This window comes from Diuraphis noxia, unplaced genomic scaffold, assembly GCF_037042655.1.
Source record: "Diuraphis noxia isolate RWA-SAM2 unplaced genomic scaffold, SU_Dnox_SAM2 contig0002, whole genome shotgun sequence".
Taxonomy (NCBI): domain Eukaryota; kingdom Metazoa; phylum Arthropoda; class Insecta; order Hemiptera; family Aphididae; genus Diuraphis; species Diuraphis noxia.
Genome location: NW_028301712.1, coordinates 18,454,980 through 18,479,081, shown reverse-complemented (window position 1 = coordinate 18,479,081; position 24,102 = coordinate 18,454,980). Strand labels below are relative to the sequence as shown.

At 27.8% G+C, this 24,102-nt stretch overlaps 2 protein-coding genes and 1 long non-coding RNA gene across 5 annotated transcripts; 2 read left to right on the top strand and 1 right to left on the bottom strand.

Annotated features, from left to right (window-relative positions):
- Positions 1-393: 393 nt before the first annotated feature.
- Positions 394-1,114, bottom strand: LOC149058179 (uncharacterized). Its single transcript, XR_016190393.1, has 2 exons — positions 684-1,114; positions 394-617 (listed from the first exon to the last, which is right to left on the bottom strand). It is a non-coding gene; the product is annotated as an uncharacterized LOC149058179 (long non-coding RNA).
- A 3,495-nt stretch (positions 1,115-4,609) lies between these two features.
- Positions 4,610-23,379, top strand: LOC107173321 (uncharacterized). 3 transcript variants are annotated; one of them, XM_015523817.2, is made up of 9 exons: positions 4,610-4,725; positions 16,268-16,493; positions 16,586-16,767; positions 21,064-21,200; positions 21,300-21,536; positions 21,606-21,773; positions 21,892-21,993; positions 22,054-22,159; positions 22,941-23,379. In XM_015523817.2, exons 2-9 carry the CDS (start codon positions 16,369-16,371, stop codon positions 22,970-22,972), a joined length of 1,089 nt encoding a protein of 362 aa, XP_015379303.1. In that variant the 5' UTR covers positions 4,610-4,725; positions 16,268-16,368; the 3' UTR covers positions 22,973-23,379. The 3 variants fall into 3 exon arrangements, with proteins under 3 accessions (XP_015379303.1, XP_015379302.1, XP_015379301.1); XM_015523816.2 differs by lacking the exon at positions 4,610-4,725 and having other exon boundaries at positions 16,185-16,493; XM_015523815.2 differs by lacking the exons at positions 4,610-4,725; positions 16,268-16,493; positions 16,586-16,767 and adding an exon at positions 19,649-20,779.
- Positions 13,554-13,985, top strand: LOC149058178 (uncharacterized). Its single transcript, XM_089218329.1, has one exon. The coding sequence runs from the start codon at positions 13,554-13,556 to the stop codon at positions 13,983-13,985; it is 432 nt and encodes a 143-aa protein (XP_089074455.1).
- Positions 23,380-24,102: the final 723 nt, after the last annotated feature.

Below are 24,102 nucleotides of genomic sequence, written 5' to 3'. Positions count from 1 at the left end.
TTAAGGACGTTATTAATTGTTAGTTTTTAATTATTAAAATACTTTCACACGACATAATAAAATTGACTAAAACAATTAATGGTACTCCATGGATTTAATTATGTCAAAAATACATCTCTTAAACCTACTTCAATTAATATTGTAGTCTGTAAGCTGTGGCAATTTCAGATCCACATCATAATATATATGTTACCGTCAATGATGTAAATTAGTTAATAACGTAAATGCCTAGCCAATATTATAAATTCCTAACATTAGTAGTCGATATTGTCAATGCCTAGGAATTAACTGACAACATAGGCAAGGTTGTAAAATTTAAATATTTTGTTAACACATTTAGAACTATGACTAGGAACTTACTTTAATGTCTAATACTGATAGGCAATGTTGATAATTATGTTTAACGAAATATTTTAATTAGGTCAGAAATGTAAAAATACAAGATAAATTATACATAATTAATAATTATTTATTTTCACAATCTCCAGCAGCCTCACGAACCGTAATTTCTTTTACTCCGGCAGTCGCGATTGTTTTTTCATAATTCAATATATTTTCAGGACACGGAACGAGTTGTGCTCTAGTGAACCTATTTTTTAGCATGCCATACTCCGTACCTACATAGTAATTTATTTTAATATTGTTATTAATTTATTTTAACAATTAATTTTTATTGTACTTACATAATTTATACATATCAGCTTCATATGAAACAATGACCGCCAAAAGATTAAGGGGTGAGCTACGTGCTCTATCCACGTCAGGTATAAGTACTCTTACAGTAATTCCTACTTGAAGTTCTGTTAACTTAGTATTAGAATACTTCATCATTTTTTGTGCTTGCTTTTAAAGGTTAGTTATGGCCCTTTGTCTATGATTATTAATTTGATCTTTGTTCGAATCTAAGATATTACAAAAATCCAAAAATGTAAAAAGGATTAGATTTATCAGCTTTATCGTACGTACTTATTATATCTAGATAAATCGATTTTACAACGCAAGAATATTTTATATTTTTGTCAATTATGCCTGAAAAATCCCGGAGTTATTGTCATTACCTAGGAGATATTTCTAATTGCATCATTGACTGATTATAATAGACATTAACGATATTTACTAGTTAATATCGTGTACTGCCTAATTTGATCGGAAATATCGTTATTGACTAGTCATTAACATTAATTCCTTAATTTACGTCTTTGCCGGTAACATATATACTATATATGTTATATGTATAGCATCATATGACAACTATTAAGTATTATCGACTGACGACTTACGATTAATGGCACAATAGATTATTTGATAACAGGTAAGTGGGAGTAACCGAGTTGGTTTCGGTAAAACCTGAAAATGCGAATCGAACTTTATTTTCAATAATTTAAAACGCAAAACAAATTTGCGCTTTTGTGCCTTGGTAGTGGGATAAAAGCGCAAAAATAAATTGTAAATCTATAGTCATCTCCAATACATATATATTTGGACCTTGTATGAAGAAAAAAAATTTCAAGAGATTGGAATACTAAAGTCTTGATGACATGTAGGTGGTATCAAATTTAAAATTTAATTTTGAGGTACCTACTCATTATTATATTAGTTTAATATTATATTTATTTATTTATGATACTTGTTTAACTAATTTAAAATAATACTCAAAATTATAATTTTGATTTTTTAAACTAATATCATAATTACTAATTTTAATATCACTGTAAATGCTTAATTAAATATTAATAGTAACAACGATTTTAATAAAATACAAATTTTTATGAAATTAATTTGCGTTTATGGGTTATTAAAAAGATAATTTTTTTGCGCTTATGGGTTATTTATTTTTACGCTTTTTGGTCACGTTTGGGTCATATTTTGTGCTTATAAGCTACAACCGTTGGTTCCCATCTGAAAAAGGCATTTTATTAAGTTGATCCAAATTATATAGGTAGAGCCGAATTGGTTCCCGTTTGTGTTTAGGTAAATTAGTTAAAATTTTTAATTTTAAATAATTGATACAAAATATAAACTAAATAGTATAAAATATGAATGTACCTACACTCTACAATAAATTATATACAATAAAATGTAAATATATTGTTGTATTGGAATTTTAGCAAATTATTGCTGATATCCCAGTCGATTAAGATAACGATTGAGATATACGTACTTGTATCGTTCTTATAAGTAGTACCAAAAAAGAAAAAAATAACCAATACCTAGGGAACTGTATGGTTATTATGGTTGATTATATTGACAAGAAGCTTTCGCTAATTGAATATTTAAAGAAGGTTTGCTTTAAATTTGCCAATCAACGACTTTAAATTATAATTATTATATTTTGTTATTTTTATTTTGTAACTGATGACTAGTCGGCCTCGACGATTTTAAATTGTATATATTATATATATTTTTAACACTCATTAACGCATATTTTTAACCAATCCTACTTTGAAGTTGACAGTCCTAAGCTTATTAAATTGAGAAGGAAAATGTGCGCAATTAAACGGGAACCAATTCTGCACTGTCTAATAAAACACCTATTTTTAAATGGAAACCAATTCGGCTTAACTTAATAAAATCCCTTTTTCAAACAGGAACCAATTCGACATACTGTGGGATTTAGGCACGGAAACCAATTAGGTACCAGCCCAGGTGGTGAGTAATCACTATGGTATAGGTACATGTTATTAGCTATGAAACATTTTAAACACAATAAATTTTCGAATTGATGTGATTCTAATTTCAAATGTAAGAATTAAATTAAAATTAAAAAAAAGAAACAAATAATATTAATAATAAAAATGATGTTAAAAAAAAGTATAAAATATTATTTAACAACTTTTAAACATAATCACATTTAGCATAGGTATCATCTACCAGCTACCTCTAAGTATTACAGTAATGATTTAATATTTATTATTTTTTTTTTTTATTATAATGTAATATTATTTTTGAACACAATAACGTATATTCCTTATGATTTTCTAACTTTAAACACTTTTAGATATTACATTAACTTTCTAATGAATTTAATTTTAACATGACATGATATTATGATTATTATTTTGTTGACGTCTAATTTAAAATCTATAGAAAATATGTCATACTTCAAACATAAAATAAACTTTGTGCTTTAGAGCATCTTCTTCTTCACAAAAACCAAATCTTCGATCTTTGGAATAATGTTATAAGTCATAAAAAAAATTAAAATTAAACACATATATTCCATTCTTGAAATCTAAAAACCTTGATAATTTAAAAATCTGTGTCATTTAGAATGTATATTATTGAATTGCATATAGTAATCATACATAGATTGTATAATAATATCAGAGCATATTATTATATCATTATTATATGCATCAATATTTATCACCCTTAATTCCATATTTCTATATAGTCTGTAAATTATGTATTTAGTACTGTGGACTTTAGGTTGTGAACTTAATGCACTATAAAAACTAAAATGCAATAAATAAAATAGTGTCCCCCAAAATCAAAATTGAATTTGTTGTTATGCAGTTCAAACTTTCTTTTAAAATAAAGTTACGAGTTTTACAACAAGTTAAATTTTTGCTTTGAGATAAATTCACAGTTCTAAACCCAAATTATTATTCATAACATTGAATTATTTTATATTATAATTTAAACCTATAGACTTGATCAAAACAAGCGAATTTGATAATTACCAATGATTATATATTAGGTATTAATTAAAAATTATCTTGCTTTCGTTTCGCGAAAAAGGTGGGTGTATACATAACTAATAAAACTTCAATACAGTTCATGATATATGCGGACGCCAGTAAAACTGGTTGTATTTTGTTCTACCTATATATTATATGTATTATGCACGGGATTGTTTTTTTCTCACGACGTTTCTGCCAGTTTTCATACGGGTGATGGTAACACGCACGGACGGCTTTAAAAACTTATTTACGATGCAGACAGAGTAATTTAGAGATCAATTCACCGACTGGGTTTATACCCATACGTATTATCCCTACGTCATTCGGATTTTATTATGCACGTTTAATAGCAGGCACCAATGTGTTCGGTAAAAATAATATGCGTAAGCGATTTGTCTCGGGACACGTAGAACGTACGCCGAGTGTGTGTAACAATATAAAAATAATAAAATATGCATTTTATATTATCTGTATAATATTGCTTTTGTGTATTATAATGTACCACTCGTGTCTGGTACATTTATGTAATATTATTCTTATAGTTATTTTGGTGAAAACAAAAATTAAAACCATCCATTGTCGATTGCAGCGTACAATAATATGCATTTCAACCTCGGAATTGCGAAGGCCAACCACGCTAGGTAGGTATCTTAGTACCGTGCTGTTTAAAAATCAATTATCATTGAATCTTGATGTGTACGAATATTATAATATTATCAATTGTTAAGTGTTAGTGTCTGTAGGTAATTTTTTTTTATTTTTTTATTATCATTATCGAGATATAATGGAGAAATTATAATTCATATTTATTTTACTTATTAACATTCGGCAGTATTGATTTTATTCGCAAAACAATTTGACCTCTATTCTATAAAACTATAGTATTGAGAATATTATGTTCATTGAAAATATTAATTGCTTTTTTTATTTATTTAATAATTATTGATTTGCCGATAATCGATAGCCGCGAATGATGCAACTGCAGTGTGGCATAATATCTACAATAACAATTAACAATAAAGTGTAGACGGTAACGATGGCGGTAAGTAGTAACTTTTTACAATTTTAAAATAAATATTTAGTGATCATTTATTCATTTGTATATAACTATTTAGTAATAAATAATATATAAGAGTCCTATAGAAAAATGTTCAGTATCCTGCTCATTAGACAAAAAACAAATGTCTAATAATTGTAAGTTTTTAATACAAATGAAATAATACAATAACTTATCAAACAGTATAAATAATGCGTGCCATTATGTGGAAAGGAAATAATGATATACATAAGTACATTCTCATTATAAAACTAAAACCACTTTCCGCAGCCAGTTGTTTAATCGTTAATTTTAAACTTAAATTTATATCAGTTAGTAGTAATGCTAATTGTAATTATTATAATATGTTACAAAAAACTTCTAGTATAAGAACAAACATGACATTTTCAGAAGCTCAGATAGGTTCTATATACACATTGTACACAGTGTATCATAGGATACAACTACGTAAAAAATTATTTTAAGTATAAAAAAATTAAAATACGTACCAATATGGCAATATTTAATTATAAATAATAATATGCATATATCCTTCGTCAAATTTAATTTATAACATACATAAGTATTGGTTGTTTTGAAGTTATAAATTAAATTGTTAATCAATATTTTCCAATATGAGGAATGACATGCATATTTCTAATTTATGACATTGTTGTATACACTAAATGACTAGCTGACTACTACTGTAGGTATAACTATAATCATTCCATTATAAATACCAAATTTGAAGTTATTCGCATATTTTTATATTTTATATTATAAACACGTGATTACTAAAAGTTGAGTTAAATTTCAATAAATATTTAAATATAAAAGCCGATGATAAAATATCTAATTGAGCATGCGCTTTGGAGTATAAATATAAATTGAACACAGTAAGAACCTATATGTATTTTTTTTTTTTTTGTAAGGAGAACCCGCGGCAACATAGGTCATTGGGTGTGGGGTGGTACGGTAGGGGTTATTTTTGTATGTTTTTTTGTAGGGTAGGTTTTTAAGTGGGTAGGGTTGTAACACGTGTTTGTGTATGTGTGGCAAGGATATGTTGCTAAAAATCCCGGGTGGTCATCCATCCGGGAGCTAGCAACTGCGGCCGGTACGTACGCTCAGTGCGTTTCCGCAGATTGAGCGTACCACCGCGCCTCACTAAACCACCCTATATGTATTGAATATAGACGTATTGTCCATAAATTATCATTAGGGTATCCCTTATTTAATTATAAATTTTTTTTTTTGTATTTTTGTTGGTCACGCCCACTTAATTTGTGTATATGCATAAAAAAATGAACTACAAAAAGTTTTAAGTTAATCTATTAAAGTTATATATAGGCCGACTTGAATTTTAAATTATTTGAGTGTATTAATTAATTCATAATCTAATGATATATATATATATATATATATATATTTTCATGTATAACTCATTTGAAATTAGAAAAATTAAAATCTGTTACATAATATATTTTAAATATAATAACATTTTCTATAAATTAAGTTCTTACATACTTCTTCTTATTTATTATAATTTATGATCATTGATCATATGGCATTTTCGTCGAATGATTCATGGTAAAAAAAATATAATTTTAACTATAATGGTTAATAGGTATCACTGTTAATTATTATTTTGTTTGCTAATTATTATAATACGTACGCTGTACATACTTATAGTAATATATTATGTAACATGACATATTGGGAAATAGTTACATTTTCTAATTGTTATATATTTTAAATAATATTCCCTAAACACAGAAAAAAGTTTCAAGATGTATTTTTACTTTTTGAAAATCAAACATTGAAAATAACAAAGTATTATATGCATATTTAGGTGTGTTAGTTTAAACTTCAAGCATTAGAATATTCGATATGATTTATTTATACCCTAATTTCATTGATTTAGGCTAATTAGTAGTTATTAAAATCATTTTTTAAACTCTTGTATAGGTAGGTAGGTAAGGTACCTTTTTTCGTGTTCAAAAACTAGGAACTGGTTGTCTGGGAACTGTTTATTACAATAACTACTATCCTTGTAGGTATAATAGGTACAACAAAATAAAAAGTACTTATAATAATTAATATTATTGGTATTATTGTAACTAATAATATTAATATAACACTTTTATACCTATAAACAAAAACTTTTTTAAGTAGTTATTCTGTAGGCATAATGACATAATTTCACATTATACTACCTATATAAAGAACATAATAAATAAATTATACATCATACCTTTAGACTTTATTAAAATAAAATAAATCATAGCAAAACAATAAAATGTAACACTGTTAATTTTTTGTTTTTGGTTATGGTTAAAATTTGATAATAAAATCTAACAAATAATTTTTAAATTACAAAATATTAAAGTATTAAGTCTTAAAAGTCTAAAATCAATTTTCGACATTAATTCTACCTTACAATTCACGAAATTAGAAGTATAGAATAATAAAAATAATATATTTACTATAGAGAAATATATAACAAAAAAAAAAAATTGACTTGGAAATGAAAATATTGAATATTCTCTTCGGTATAATAACCTAAATTATTACATTACAGTTGTCATAAAAATATTTTCTCATCACTACACATAGCATTTTTCCACAGTATGCAATTATCTACGATAATATTATAATGCGCCAATGTAAACAAGTGATTTTTGCCTTTTTGTTTCGTGACGTTCGCGTTGGTCATTAAAAAAGTAGGATCGATTTGTTGACGGACGATTATTGGCAAACACGTTTAAGCGCACAATGCAGCCTGTTTGTATATTAAAATAATTAATAATATGTTTACTGTGAACTGGATATTGGATATACCTACCTATAGGTAAAGTAAGTAACTTTCTCCTAAGCATTTAAACGCATTAATTATCCTTCGAACGCAAGATTTTTTTGTTTTTATTCTACGTATTATGAGTTCTTAGAATATGTTACACAGAGATTTTGTTTTGAATAAACTTTTTTTTTTTAACACTGTTTACCGAATGAATAAATAAATATAAAATATCATAATAAATAGTATGAACATAATTACATAACGATTCCATAAATCTATCCCTTCCATATTAATGATAGGTATCAATTTGATACTTTGATAGTACCTATACCTATTAAGTGGGTAACATATTTGGTAATTCATTCTTAACTAATTCATTTCTTCTGTGAATCCTGTGTGTTTATTGCAGTTTTTTATGTACGCGTCGCGGTTGGTAAGATATTAATTACAGATCATTTTTTTACACGATTGATATAATGATATGATACCAGATACATATTATAATGATTTTTGGTAACTAGGAAGGTTAATTAATACGTGTGCAGAACAATAATAATTAATTAAAATATACTTTATGTTTTTAATAATAATTAATACCAACCTATAACTTGTATTTCTAAATATTTAAATAGCCTGCGTACTTATATTATATTTGTATGACATTTTATTGATATTTATTAAGGTGTAATATATATTATTTGTTACAATGTTTCATATTTTAATCAAAAAAATGTCTTTTAAAAGAAAAAATACGATAACCTTATTGATTAAACATTTTATATAATCTTTAAAATAAATTGGATGACAACAACCTACATTTTGCTAAATTAATATAGACTAATATAGACGATACCTACCTAGTAAGTTGTCTCTTGATTACTAGTATGAGTTTGAACTCTATTAATTATTAATTGTGTTAAAGTATTATATTTTCTAAGCTTATTTATGTGAATATGTTTTTCGTAAATACGAGAATATTCGGTATATAAAAAATATAGGTACCTAAATATATTTATATTATATAGAAAATGAGTACTTTATAGTGTGAAGCCACTACTAATACAATTCTAGATTAGTTCTGGGTGGATTAAATTTTTTTTCTACCTGATGAATCAAGTTATAATAATTAATGTTTGGCTATTTGGCTATACCACCTAAGTACCTATACAATAATTTCAAACACTGCCTATTATATAAACAAAAATTTATAATAACATAAATAATTATTTTGGGAAATGGGCAATTAAATATGTTCGGAACGCGGTGATTGATTTCGAAAGTTATCTGGATTGAAGTTTACCCCGAAGCGAAACTATGTGAAACTAAAAACTATATATGAGTACCGAGTACCTACATTTGAAAAGAAATATTAAATTTTAAGTGAAAAACGATTCTAAATGAATGACGTACATCTTACACGAAAACAATCGAGTTTAAAAAAAAAACTATACCTATATGTAATATAGCTTAGTCGGGTGGCACTACTGAGTGCTCTCCCTATCTGCCAGTCTCGCTAATTTGTATATTGTAATTTAAATCAAAATTACTTGTTGTAGGTACTTAGTTTGTGTATAGATTGTTATAATATTTTAATATTAATAATGATAAAAATGTTTTAGCTTAGACATAGTACCCATTTTATTTTAGTAATTTTTGAAACACGCGTGTCTTTTTAAAATCCGAATTGATTTAGTCGTAGAAAATATAAAATATTTTACAGTTTATCTTGATAACATAGACTTCAGTAAATCTTATTTAATTATAATATATGTAATATGTTTACTGTATATAGTTGCTGTAGTGGATAGGCGTATCGTATTTATTTAACTAAAATGTTTTTAAACTCGTCAAACCAATATTTGATTTTCCAATGATATTTCGAGTAAACCGGTATTTATTTGGGATATTTGAATATCTTATAAGTATTCTGTGAATTATGGTTAGGAGTTTATGTAATGGGCAGATAATTTATAGGATGTAAAATATTGAAATGTACATGATTTAATACCTACATGGCTACATACATGGGTACTTGCTGTGAATTCGAGATGTAATAATTATTTTCGTTTGGAAACGATATTTCACTATAAGTTATAACTATAAAAATAAGTTCATAGACCCATGGAAATCCCCTTCATCCACATCCAGACAATAATTAGTAGACATCACAAAGACCATGATTGGACACTCCCATTTAACACAATTGCATCTCATAAAGTCATAATTAAAGAGGATTGAACTCTGTGAACTCTGTGGAACAAGCACTTGGCAAGAATAATTCCAAAAATATACTCAATCACTAATATAGCCAATATAGGTTTAGAAAAACTTTTGTAAAAAAAAATATATTAATATATACATTATGTTATACTTCACTGACTTCCACCACTTTTAAACATAATAATATGTTTCCCCATATTTTTAATAGTTAAGGCTAATACTATTTGTAATTATTACAGGCTAATGACCACAGTTGTTATTATTATATATATCCTTATTAACCCAATCAAATGCCCCAACCGGGCATGGCAGAAACCTACGGGTGCCCATTCAAAATTCTGCCAAAAAACCCACGTGTTAAAACCTACAGTACCTTCCCCTTTAGTTCTCCAGGCTAATGACCTCAGTTGTCGCAGCCCTAACCCTAAAAAAAAAAGAATAAAATTTTTTTTTTATTATTAATTAAAGGCTTCAAATACAATGTTTATTAGCCTACAATGGTTTATATATTTAATTTATAATATAATGGAAATTGATAGTTGTGATGTGCTGTCTTTGGTTCTTTATATGTTGGTTGTAAGGTCGGCCATCTTGATGAAGTTAACTTTTTTTTTTCTTGTCCTGGTCCAAGTGCGTCTTTGAGTGAGGAGGTGTTTATTTTTGCTTTTGATCTAGCGTTATGATAAGTGGGGCATTCTAGGAAAATATGTTTAACGGTGAGTTCGGAGTTGCATGTTTCACACCTGGGTTTCAGCTCTCTACACAAAGAATAAAATTGTATTGACATTTATAAAATAAAAATCTAAAAAAAGGAAATTTCAAAGGTCTATAAATAACTTAAAAATTGAAAATTTTATAATTTTTATCAAGTATAAGCATTCACTGAAAATTTCATTTATCTATAATATTTTTTTTTTAGAGTAATACCAATAACAAAAATAATTTTCTCAAAAAACCAATTTTGCGTAAAAATTTCTGTTTTCTTAATTTTTTTTTTTTGTTTTTCTCGGCGCTTTTTAAAACTACTAGGAATTTGTGTGAATTGTTGACCTTCCCAATGCATTAACTAGATTCGTTTTCCAACTGGAAAAGCTATTGAAGATGAAAATCGAAACATTATTTCGATAGCTAATTGTGTACACTGACACACACAAAAAAAAATAAAATATAAAAATATAAAAAAAAACACAAATCATTGTAAAATCAATAAATTCATCGCTCCGCTCAGAATTAAAAAAAAATAACAAGTTCATATTTTGTCAATATTCGATTGAAAATGCAATTATAAGTCATGAAATTTTTAAAATGTTAAGCATGAAGTGTTAAAAATCATCAAATAAAGAGTTTAATCGTTTAATATTTTAGTTTGGTTGTAGTCCTATACACGAAAATGGTTATTAAATTAACCATTAATTTAAAACATAATATATTTCTGACTTTAAAAGCAATAAATTATAAATATAGTTTTATTGTTTTTATAATTAATATAAATTACATCAAATTATTCCTTTAGTGGAAAATACAAATTCATCTTAACCAAAAAAAAAAAAAAAACATTTTTATGGTTCCCTGTATTTTTTTGTAGATCTTAAAGATATGAATTTATTTTATTTTAAAATATCATCTATTTTAGACTACCTACATAACTTCTTTGTCTTAATTACGTATCTATCATTATAATTACAAGAAATAGTTATAAATGATAAATGATAAAAAATATGAAATAATTAACTACATAAAAAAATTATAATTTCTTGTTAGTTAAAACAGTTAAAAATTAAAATAATAAATCATCTATGAAGGACATTGAGTTAATTTCTTACCATAATAATACAAACAATATTCTTTATTATAGTTATTTATGTACACAATTATTAAAGTAAAATAAAATAATTTAACAATTTAAATTGTAATTTTTTAGTAAAAACTTTTAATCCGAAAAAGAATTATCCGTATAACTTTGAAGGTTATTGACATACGATCTTGCTTCATCCTTGATAACTCGGAACAAGCTATAGGTTAAATTCTAAGTTAAGTCTATAAAAAATGTGATGTTAGTATATCAGGTTTATTGTTATAGGAAAATGACTCTTTAAATCCAATAGGTATGACCTTTAATTTCTATCATGGTAATTAGATTTTCTTTTTTTTTATAATAACGTATTTTAGCTAAACCATATAAATGAAAAACCTTGTTTCCAAACTATTGAATTAATTTTATTTTTATCCAGATTTTTTCATAAAATAAATAATTAAATTTATTATATTCAATTACCCATTACAAGTTAATGGATAGGCGAGTACCTAAGTTCTTTATATTATATAATTATAATTTATAATATATAATATAGTAATAATTTGTTAGTGCATGGAAAATACGAAAACGTAGTACAAATAAATTTATAATCCGAATCGATGTCTGTTATTTACATTATTAAATTGCAGCAAAAAAAAAAAAAAATAAAATAAACTCATACTTTAAACCACAAACTATTGTAAAGGTACTACAGTAGTAAATAATATAGGGCCCAAGTGTCGCTAAGGCAATATCTTAAATTTAGCCAGTTATTGGGTAGGTGAATAATAATAGAACCACAATATTACAATAGACACTTTGTGTGTTTAAAAGTCAGCTTTTCCAAAATAAGCGTTCTACTAGGGAAACAACCGTATCCATAAAATTGCGTTGATTCCGTTAAATAATATAAAATTATATTATATATAATTATATATAATCATATTATGAGTATAAGGGTAGGTACTATATTATTTCAGCAACACCTATTTATTCTTATATACTTAATTATAGCCGCTGATAATACTGCAAAATGTCATGACTGAAATAATATAATATTATTACATAATAAAATCAAACGTATGAACAATAGTAATAATTATCGGTGCAACAAGACATTTGAACAAGGTGGTGCTTAAGCTCCAGGTTTTTTGTGACTTAATGGGACCTAACTTATTTTTTTGACTTAGTTTTGACTTAGGGGATGCTAAAGACCCATAGCACCTTATTGTCTTGAAACCAAAACACAAACCGGTTTGAACAACTCACAAATGTATATTTTGTTTTGTTTTAAAATTAAAATATTTGTGCACATTTTTTAAAGGACTATCCAAGGGAAAATAAGAAAATAAAAAATAATTCAAGAATATATTATACACCCTGATTTAACATTTACTATTACCATAACATAATTAAGCTTATTATTTTAGATGTATTTTAATTAGAATTATTTGTATTTCATTTGCGGAGGTCACGATTTATTGATGTTACAATAATGTGATAAATTATTAGGTAACTAATTAATTCTAATAATTATAGTAACTAACAAAATAACTATTATGTCTTGTCATCTTATACCAATAATTAAAGTAAAATATTAAAATAACACGTATTGATAGTTATTTATGTACCTAACCTATTTATGTATAATATTTATCTCGAAATATATATGTGATGGTTATTGACAATAACTTATTATTCTAGTATCTATCTAAATTATTGTAGTAGTAATTGTGATTATAATATTTAGGCAAGTACCTTGCAAGGTCAACTGAATAATATGAGTTCATTGAGCTCCAACCTCCAGATTTTGTAAAGCTGACTTTAAAAAAATAACTATGTTTGTTTTTAATAGTATTTTTTAAATATTTTATGTTATATAGACAAATTAAATCACTTACATTATCTTATAAGTTATAAGCTTATACCAGTAATATATTTTATAATAATTATTATAGAATTACAATATTAAAATCTAAACTAGTTTCAATCAAATCTAAACTAACCCTGTACAAAGTAATGATACGCCCGATAGCGCTAAATGCGTGTGAAACCTGGGCCACGACCAAAACAGACGAGCAAAACCTAGCAAGATTTGAAAGAAAGGTGTTACGGCAAATTTTTGGCCCCAGAAGAAACCAAAACACGGGAGAATATGAGCGAAGAAAGAATGAAGAGGTGATAAACATGTTAGAGGATCCGGACATAATAGCCACTATGAAAAGCAAAAGGATAAGCTGGGCAGGGCATGTATGGCGAGGCCGAGAGCAGACAATTGGTCAAGTCACCTACTGGAAGCCGAAGAGCAAAAGACCACTCGGCCGCACAAGACAAAGCTGGGTAGATAGGATGCATAAAGACTTGGATATTCTGGGAATCTTGAACGACGAAGAACTAGCTACGGATATAGAGATAGATGGAGGGAAGTGGTGGTTGCGGCGAAGGACCTGAACGGTCTATATTAAGCCAGAAAAAAAAATTATAGAATTACATTAAAATTATATAGGTTATTAAAAGGAAAAGAAAATAACCACTAAGAAGTAACAGAAAAATAAAAATATTAAGCTAAAACAAAAATACCGTTAATATAGGTTGGAAATAATATAGCGGTAATTTAGGTAGGTATCCGTCAATTATTGTGATGATAATACTTATACGTCACATGACGAAAAATATAATCCACCTCTATAATATTACGGCATAGCACTAACGCACTGAAATACACCTATACTTGTAAATAATAAGTAATAATTAATTAAAACAAAGAACGAAATCAACTAAACCGTAAGATTTACTCAAATCGTATGATAAATGAGATCTGAGGAAACTACATAATAATATACTTTTAAAGTTATGTACCTATAGCCTATTATAATATGCCTATTTAAATGCTTAATACATAGGCACTGAACACTAAACAGTGTAATGGACAAGTTTAAGCATAATTACACCAAATTATTCGACGTAGATATGTGCTGCACGTGCGTCAATATTGTTAAGACGTTAAGTGGTCTCATGGTGGATTGACGTGGTGATCTATAGCCCACGCCCCCCCCCCCCCGGCCTATTTTACACATCATTTTGTATTCTTTACGGCAGCAATGCGGCATTGATGATTAAGTGTTCTCAATTTGTATAAGTACTTGGTTTCCAACGTTGGTAAACAACTGTAAACAACTGTAAATGTTCTTTTTTTGATTATATAAAAACAGGTCTAAACTTGAGTAAACATTATCGAAATAATAAACAGTACAAAATGTGTATAAAAAAGAAGTTATGCAAACGTGATATAAGCACGGTCTCATAGAATAATGATACAAAGGTAATGCGCTAATGCGAAAATTAGATAATAGATTGACGATTGCCGTTTTATTAGGTAGGTATAAGAGATACTTAATAGACTGGCATCTCACTCCACTTCATAGACATGATATAAATATATTCACATTGTAATTTCCTCGGTACATTTTTTTAAATTTTTTTATTAATGATTATTTTTACGTTTGTGGTTTGTTTTAATTATAGTTTGTTTATGAAGGTTGCTGTATAGATGGTATATTGTTCTATTTTATGCTGTAAGCCTGGAAATAATTATAACATTATAAAAAAAAATTCGTTTAGCACTTGCAACTCTAAAAGTTAATTTTACATAATAATTTTTAATATGGTTATATTTTATAAGGTTTTGATATTTTATCTGACTAAACCAAAATCAACTATACCACCCCCCTCTCAAATTACACCCCTGAAGTGTACTATACCCTTTCCACTAAACGAGGTATTAACCAGGCACTTACACTTTTGCTAAAATAATTTCTATACTATTAAAAGCTGTTATAGTATTTTAATTTTTAATTTATATTTTTTGACAGTAAGTTTATTTGAAATAGGTACACCTACTTTTGCCAGTTTTACCTACTACATTTTGTCATTGTCAAATGTTCATGATTTTGACAAATTTTTATAAAATTCTAACTTTATACACTCATAAAAAATTACTGTTTATTTACACTAACAACAACTTATTATAGGAACTTCGTATTAAATGTTGAAATATTTGAACCAAACGATATTTTTTTATCGATAATATTTTTAAAAAAGAACTAATAAAAATCGAAATTTACTAATGTCTGTAAATGCTCAATATGAGTCAATATATTTTGAAATCATTTGATTTACCTAAAAAAGGCCAATGGGAGGGCATGTTTTTTATATTCAAGTGTTGAAAATTCGTTTTAATTAAAAATTATTGTAATGCACCTAGTTTGGAATCTGCAATAGGTCATAATCGGTAATAAATATAAAATTGTTTGATCTTTGTGTACCTAATCTTAATGTAAATTTTGTAGTACCTATGAGGCTATAAGTATTTCTTGAACAGGTACTCGATTTTAAATCGTTACAGCGATACGTATCGATGCACTCAAATTTTTTTCTCGAAAATAATATCACAGATCGTTACAAACACAGCTGATATAGATAATATTAACATTCGTGTTCTTGTGTTTATCAATTAGCTGTTTTCAATATATTGTGATAAGTGATATCTCAATGTGTGCAAGGTGGACCAAATAATAGTAATTAATATTCCCAAACCACCTTTCAAATGTTATTAATATATTATACAATATAATATTATGCATAATTATAATTTATAATTTATTAGTCGTTCGAATTTTGTATTGTACTTGTTCACGGGTACAAGGTCGATATAACTTTGATTGTCGATTTAGCAAATTCCGGATTGCTTGCATTTGAATGTTCCTCGTAAGTCTGGTATATCTGGTGTCCTGGTAAATCTCATTTCACAACACTCAACTATGGTATTCGCTAAATGGAACAGCCCAGTGTTTCAACCAGAACTTATCAGCTGCTAGACATGTCGGACTCCGGCAGCAGTTCGTCCGCACACATCCCTCCATTGATATTGACTTCGCCGAGGAAGAAGAGATACAGAAAGTAAGTATACTTGGTGGCCACTGGCCAGTTGTCAACTGCTGGTCACGTAGTCAGGATTGGTCATAATTTTTTTCTCTAATTTTCCATTCTAGATTTGGCCACAATAGAGACAAGTTTGTTGAACGAGTGACATTTGAAAAATGTCGCTTACAGTCACGTACATTATGTGTGTATTTTGTTCTGTCGGTACTCATTGTCTGGTTGCTGACAATGAGTTGGTTCATCAATGCTTTGCAAAACGAATTGGACAAATTCAATCATACTATTATTACAAGTAAGACTTCCGAATTATTTTTCTCAAAATTTCCCTTTTTTTCTTCAAACCACTAATTCGTTGCTGATGGTTCTACTTTTTAAAATAAATTTTTTTTGGCTATTTAAAATTGATATGGATTTGTTTTTAAACTTAATATTTTAATTTTTTACATATTAATTTATCTAATAAAAAAAAACCTTTAAACTAGTTTCGTTTTTAAATCGTAAACAATTTTTTGTAGGTAGTTAGATATCTAAGATAAAAATAGATATAACTAGATAGTTGTTAATAATTTATTACTGACATCATTATAATCATAGGTATTGTGATTTCTGACAGTGATTATTTTGTTTAACCTTGCATAAAATATAAAAACAATTCAATAATGAAATCATTGAATTCTATTAATGACTGTCTCAGTAGGTATATTTATTGTTTCATTAAATAATTTGTATTAAGATTGAAATAAATTTAATAAATAGTTAATGAATATATTATATATATATATATATATATATAGTAAATAAATTAAACTTAAATACAATTATTAAATCTCTATGTGCATTTTGCATACTATATAAACGAGATGAGTTAATTTTTTAAACTTTATTTGTTTACCTATAGAATAACTACATAACTGTTTTTTTAATGAATAAAGTTGGTCCTAATGTAATTTGTTTGAATCAATATGATTAAGTTTAGAATGTATTTGTATATTATGGAAAATGTCACGTATAATTTAGATTTTATAATATTGTAGATAAATTATTATGGTTTATGTATAATATCTACAATTTAAAAATACAAATTTTTGTAAGTAGATATATATTAATATTTATAATTGATCAAATGGTTTTAATAGGTACCTACAACCATTTGAACTAAATTAAAATTTTGGGCCATAAAGTAATAACAAGTTTAGTGTTAAGGTTGAATATTTTATAATTTCTATTGAGCTACCTTTAATATTTATTTAAGAGGATATCAGCATACTTAATGTTTTCTCACTTTAACTCATGTAAAATATAGAAAACGTTTAACAGAATTGACCCTGTGTTATTACTTTTAATATTAGAGTGAAATCACCTATTATCAAATTTTTAATTAAGAACATTACCTGTGTTCTATATGTTGGCTATTTTATTATATTTTTACTTTTATGTATGTTATGACTTATGACCATTTAAATTACTTGAATACAAAAATTAAAGTATTGTAAAAAAGTCAAGAGAGTTACAGATAATGTTTTTAGCTTAAAATTTGATAATAGCCAATAGGTGAATTTACTCTAATACACGTATAAAATGAAAAAATCAAATTTAATAACTATTAATATCTAAATGATTAATTTAGAACAAAGTTATAATCTTACCATCTAAATATTCAATAAAGATTTATCAGATTTAATAGATATAAATAATGTAGGCCAGAACAGTTTGATTGTTTAAAAAAAAAATTAATTTAGCAATGATGAAATATTTTTGTTAGAGGCAGTTATTGACGACAGCCTCCTGCTTTTGTCATGCAGTTATTTCATAACATTAACACACTCTACCTTATTAGTTATTGCATAACAAACATTAAAAAATATCAACTCTTACTGCATTATATTTTAATGTATTTTCGTACAAACAGTTATTATCGTGTCAATGGTTTAAAATATACTAGGTCATTCAAATTTTACGTAATATCTGTTATTTTTTGTATACGTAATACATTACTTTAATATTTTTAATAAAATCTCAGAATTTGTGGTATTATAGAATATATGAAAATAAGACTTTACCCCTGTGGGGTGTTAGAACTTATATTAAATAAATAATCTATAGTATTAAGTATATTAAAATCCACAAATTGATCCCACTGTCATTGTACTGTCGCATAAGTGACTATATTATAACAGGTAATTTATAAATCACTAATTATTTTATAATTTTAATATGTTTTATCTTTATTGTTTTTAAGTTTTAATTTCATATTCAAAAGCATAATACTTTTCTTGTATGTTCTGCTTTTTAAAATGAAATTTAAACTATAAATTATGTTGTCGTTTAAAGGAGTAAAAACTTAAAAAAATGTAAAACAATATTTTTAAAAACTTAAATACTTTTTAAAATAGTGGGGTCTTACATTAAATTACTCACCTGTTACAGTGGCGTAGCCTGGATTTCTACAAGGGAGGGGGGGGGGACAAAAAAAAAATTTAATAAATAACATTCAAATAACAACCTTTTTTAATTTTACAAATATTTGGAAAATATTGATGATAATGACACGCTTATTAATCTACGGTGTTTTGATAAACAATAACCATTACATTTTTTCTAATTTTAACTCCCAACCGGTACAAAGCCAAAATTAATAAATTTACGGTTATTTTTTACATATTATATATTATATGATATGGCCCATGGGAGGCATGGCCCCTGTGCCCCCACCCGGCTACGCCACTGAGTCCTGTTATAACTCTATAGATTATATTATTTGTACTGAAAGCTGTAAAATGAGCCATACAATAAAGCAACATGTTAAATCACTTAAATTCATTTTAATAATAATATTAAATTATTATAAGGGGAAACCTGTATGAATAGTTCAATATTGTATATTTTTTAAAAAGAGTAATGTTTTTTCTCAAGGGTTTACATGTAAAGTTATGTGTATAGTTTTTAGTAGATCGCTGTGGTAATTATCAGTACCGGATCTACAAATTATGCAACCCGGGGCACAACATAATATTAGCGCCCCTAAAAGTCACCAAATCATATAAATGATGAGTTTAAAATTTGAAATTTGCGCCCCTCTATGATAAGCGCCAGGGGCATGGGCCCCGGATCGCCCCCCCCCCTAGATCCGGTACTGGTAATTATGAATGGAAAAGTCGCTCGGTGAAGTAGTGAAATACATCCATTTAATCATGCTCACCACCCCGCGTCTAAACTTTTCAACTTCTTGGCGATCTAACCACGACGATAAAGTATCGTTCTAGAATTAAAGTGACTGTGAATTGTGAAGGGTTCGCACTGGGTGGAAACTCTGGTCGTAGACAAACGTCTTGTAGTCCGGTAGAGCCACACTACCGAATAAAAACCTAACGTCCCGAACTTTACTCATACTTCTTAAAAAAATAGGCATATAATGATACCTACTACAACCAAGATTTTATTAAACACGTCCACGAAATTAATTTTAAAACGCAATTTTGGGAGAGAAAATATGAACGTGACCGTTCCGGGTACGCCACTTGCGGCGGCGGCAAATTACAGACTTATTGATCAGACCGCGTGCACATATTGCTCCACCCACAACTACATCGACGGCGGCGACAGTTCAATTGTCTAAGTTCTAGCCATTGCTGCTGCAGAATGCAAACTGCAGTCGGCGGAACCCCGAGAGACGATATTAAACACATTATTACACAGTCATTGATGTTGCATTATATGACTACAATATTATAGTTTACTGCACGATGTTGAGCTGACTCTACCTATTCGTGTAAAGTGTATTCTTCAGCCGCGGGACGTCTAACTACCCCTGTACATGCCCATAGCATTCGCCCACTCCATCGATTCACCACGTCCACCCGTCGCGAAACACTGTCGTCTACCTCCATTCGCCTAGCTCACCAAAACAGACGCGTCGTCGTCATGCCTGCGGCCGATGAGCAGTGACGTGAGCAGGCGATTTTCGTCGGCCGTCGGCGGCGGCGGCGGCTGCAAGAAAATGCGAAAACGGAAGGAACTGGACGCGTTGACCGGGTGCACGGTAGTCGGCGTCAACCGGAACCGCAGGCTGATGACGTGCTCCTCCGACTCGGACTCGTGTTCGTCGTCTCGGGCGCCGCCCACGCCCATAAAGCTCCGGCGGCAGATCACACGCAGGCGAAAACGGACGTTTGTCGCCAACACCTGGTGCAGCGCCCTGAGGATGTTCCTGACGTTCGGCTGCGTTGTGTGGGTCGTGTTCGAGACATACACGTTCCTCGACGTGCGCAAGATCCAAGCGCACTTGCAATCGCAACTCGACGAAGGTGTGTGACGGGATGATGTCGTGATAGTTGATGGGGAGGGAGGGTGGCTTGTGATTTTCGGCTAACTGACGGTCTATCGCGTTAAGATGAGGATGGTGATCTTATACTGTGAACATTAATATTATTTTCTTGTCACGAGTGTAGAGAACTCGAACATAACGTATGAGTTGTCTGTGAGATTGAGGTCATTGTTGATCTTAAGACATACACTCATACGGTCTAATGTGTGCATACAAGTATGTGTTTGTAGTATTTTTCTAAACAATGATACTTTTTTTTTTCAGTTGCCGCCGGCAATCGTGGAGTTCCAGATGACCTACAGAAATGTCATGCCATGTCTAAACAGCTTCAACAAAACCAGACCGATATTAATCAACGTCTAACAGTGTATGATGGACAGATCACTAACTTAACCCTACAGGTGAGTTTTATTTCCTTGATTCATGTTACCAGACTACTGAAGCTTGTGATTGCTATTATTAGCAATATTATAATTACAATTGCTGTATTTAAATTGTAGGTTGCCAATTTGGGTTCAAGGTTATCTTTAGTTGAGAAAAAAATCAATGAGAACACGGACCTTTTATCAAATCCAGATGCTACAAAAGACCCATCCATAAAAGTCTTATCATCAGAAGTTGCTAAACTTGGTAGTACTTACCAAGACTTAAGTGGCAGTGTAAAATCGCTCAAAGATACTACTAGTTCATTACAGTCATACCAAACAACTTTGAAAGCAAACATAACTTCAATAAGTGTATGCAATAACAAATATTCTTGAAATATTCAAATTAAAATATTTATATATTTTATTTTTAATAAACAGGAAAAATTAAGTAATGTTGGTAGTATGAAAACTGATGAAACTATGATCAACAATGTGTCTGGAAAGTTACATGAGCTAATTGAAAATATAAGTTTGAATGTCACAACCTTAAACCGAACACTTACCAGCCGAATCGACTGGTTATCCGGAGATCAAAAAACCAATGGGGTAAGACATTATAAGTTACTAAGTATTTGATATATTGTTATAAATATAATTTCTTATACTTTTTAAAATTTGATCATAATCTTAGGCTGGTTTTATACATCTATGATTTATTTTTCAGGCAGAAATAGAAAAATTAAAAGAGGACAGTCAGAAATTAATCGCTCAAGTAAAAACAATTGACACTAAATTAACGTCATCATTTAATGAAGTGAACTCAAAAGTAATGTAGTTGATATTAATTATGAATGATAAATATAGTAATATTATATTTATGTTGTAGGTTATATCTCTAAAAACTCAAATTGACAAGATTGCAACTAATGTTACCAGTTTACATGCTCAATCTAATTCCGATGACTCTTTAACGAGTTCAGGTCAATTAAAAGGTAAAATTTTAAGTAAATTAGTTGTGTTATAAGTGTATGTTGCTAATATTAAAACTAGTGAATTTTTACACATAAGCAAGATGGAATTTTTCAAAAAGTGCTGTCTTTGTAAAAAGTATTGTTAATATAGCTCATGGCTTATGGCTACATTGCCTACCAACTCTTTAAACAACCCCTGTATTTTAATCTATTCATTGAAAAATTATTTTTCTGAAACGAATGTCATTCAACAGTAATGTGTTAAAACTAGAAGAATTGATAGACGTTTTAAAAAACAATACTTAATGAAAATATGCATCATAATTTATATTTGAAAGTAAAGCTACCACATTGTCTTTAATGTAAATAAATGTATTGGGATAAATCATTATGTAGTATGTTTTTGATCAATTAGTTTTAAAAAGTTATATGAATATTGAATATATAATATTAAAGTATTAAACTTTCTGAGTGACTCCCATTGAGATGTTTACTACTATAGTTCATAATAATAAACAAACTTTTCTAAACATATAGATTAAAGGAAAAAAGTTGCAATTTATAATTAAATAATTAAATAATTAAATTTTTACTTTTCGAACTTATATTGTGGAAGTTTCATTATAAACATCTTGGGGTCTCATAATTACGATGATGGTCTTGTTAACCATTTATGTATAATTTATAATACTAATAATTTAAAAAATATTTTTTCATAAAAACATGACTGAATATGTTATTAGTCAAAATTGTGAAAAATTATATAAGTATTAATACTAATAACATTTATTTTTATTTTCAGGTGATAAAAATGGAACTCAGATAAAATCATAACATTAGTATTTTTTGTGTTTAATTGTATGTGCACAATGTTGTTGAATAATTTTGTTTTATTTTTTTTTCTAACTATTAGTTTAAATGTTTACGTTTATATTTGTGTTAATGAGTCTTGTTTTGGTATAAATTTGTTTGATTTATGATTTAAGAAAGAAAAATGTACCTCAAAATTATTTATTTTATCTATTTGATGGACTGTTTGATAGTAATATTTATAATTCCTATTAATTATTAAAATCAAAATTTATGAAAAAAAAACTATTTTAACTGAGATATTATAATAATAATTATTAACTATATACATTTAAAAGCAATGTTGTTTTTTTGCCGTTAATATTGTACTCTTTTGCTAGTATATACATTTGAAAATAATTACAATAAAACAAATTATTTTTCTATATTCATTGAAATACATTTTGTTTAATCTATGAACTTAAATTATTGTTTTATAAATAAGTGTAAAATTAAATTAAATATGGTAGGCTGTAATATACATTCAAAATAATAAATTATACTTATTGTAGGTATAGCTATGCTACAATAAGTCATATGACAATAATTTAAAAGTACTTTTATTAACATTTTGTCACAATTGCATAATATACATTATTGTATCTAATTAATATTCAGTAGGGGAATCATTTTATTGTTTAATTATCAAGTTATGTGTTAACAATTATTCCAGAATATAATGAAATCAAAAAATAAACAATAAATTGTATTTATATGCAGTTTTAATTTCTAAAACTATTGCCATACATAATTTGTGAATTAAGAGGAAAATATGTTAAAGTAGAAAATCAAAGTATTTTTACCGCTCTATAAGCTGTTGATATTATATACAAAAAAATAACACACATCAATTGTAAAATTAATATACCCATTACTCAGTGGCGGTGGCCACGGGTCCGTTGCTCTCCCTGAAAAATCTGTGTCCTGTTTCCACTGGCCCTACCTAAAATTGTATGAAAATTAAAAATTTTCAAATTTACTTCAAAACTTTTTTATAAAATATTTTTAATTGTCTGTTATTACTAATAACATAGACTATTACAACTAATAACTTATTAGTATGTGCAGTATGAAGTGGCTCAATATTATTCTATTTGATTATGTATGTAGATAGT

What these genes read in the sequence shown, in the direction of transcription:
- LOC107173321 (XM_015523815.2), top strand. Translation starts at nt 20,410, where the DNA reads ATGAGCAGTGACGTGAGCAGGCGATTTTCGTCGGCCGTCGGCGGCGGC. An exon ending in TCACTAACTTAACCCTACAG is followed by an intron (nt 21,201 to 21,299) that starts GTGAGTTTTATT and finishes TTTAAATTGTAG; the next exon opens with GTTGCCAATTTGGGTTCAAG. An exon ending in CAAACATAACTTCAATAAGT is followed by an intron (nt 21,537 to 21,605) that starts GTATGCAATAAC and finishes TTTAATAAACAG; the next exon opens with GAAAAATTAAGTAATGTTGG.
- LOC149058178 (XM_089218329.1), top strand. Translation starts at nt 13,554, where the DNA reads ATGATACGCCCGATAGCGCTAAATGCGTGTGAAACCTGGGCCACGACC.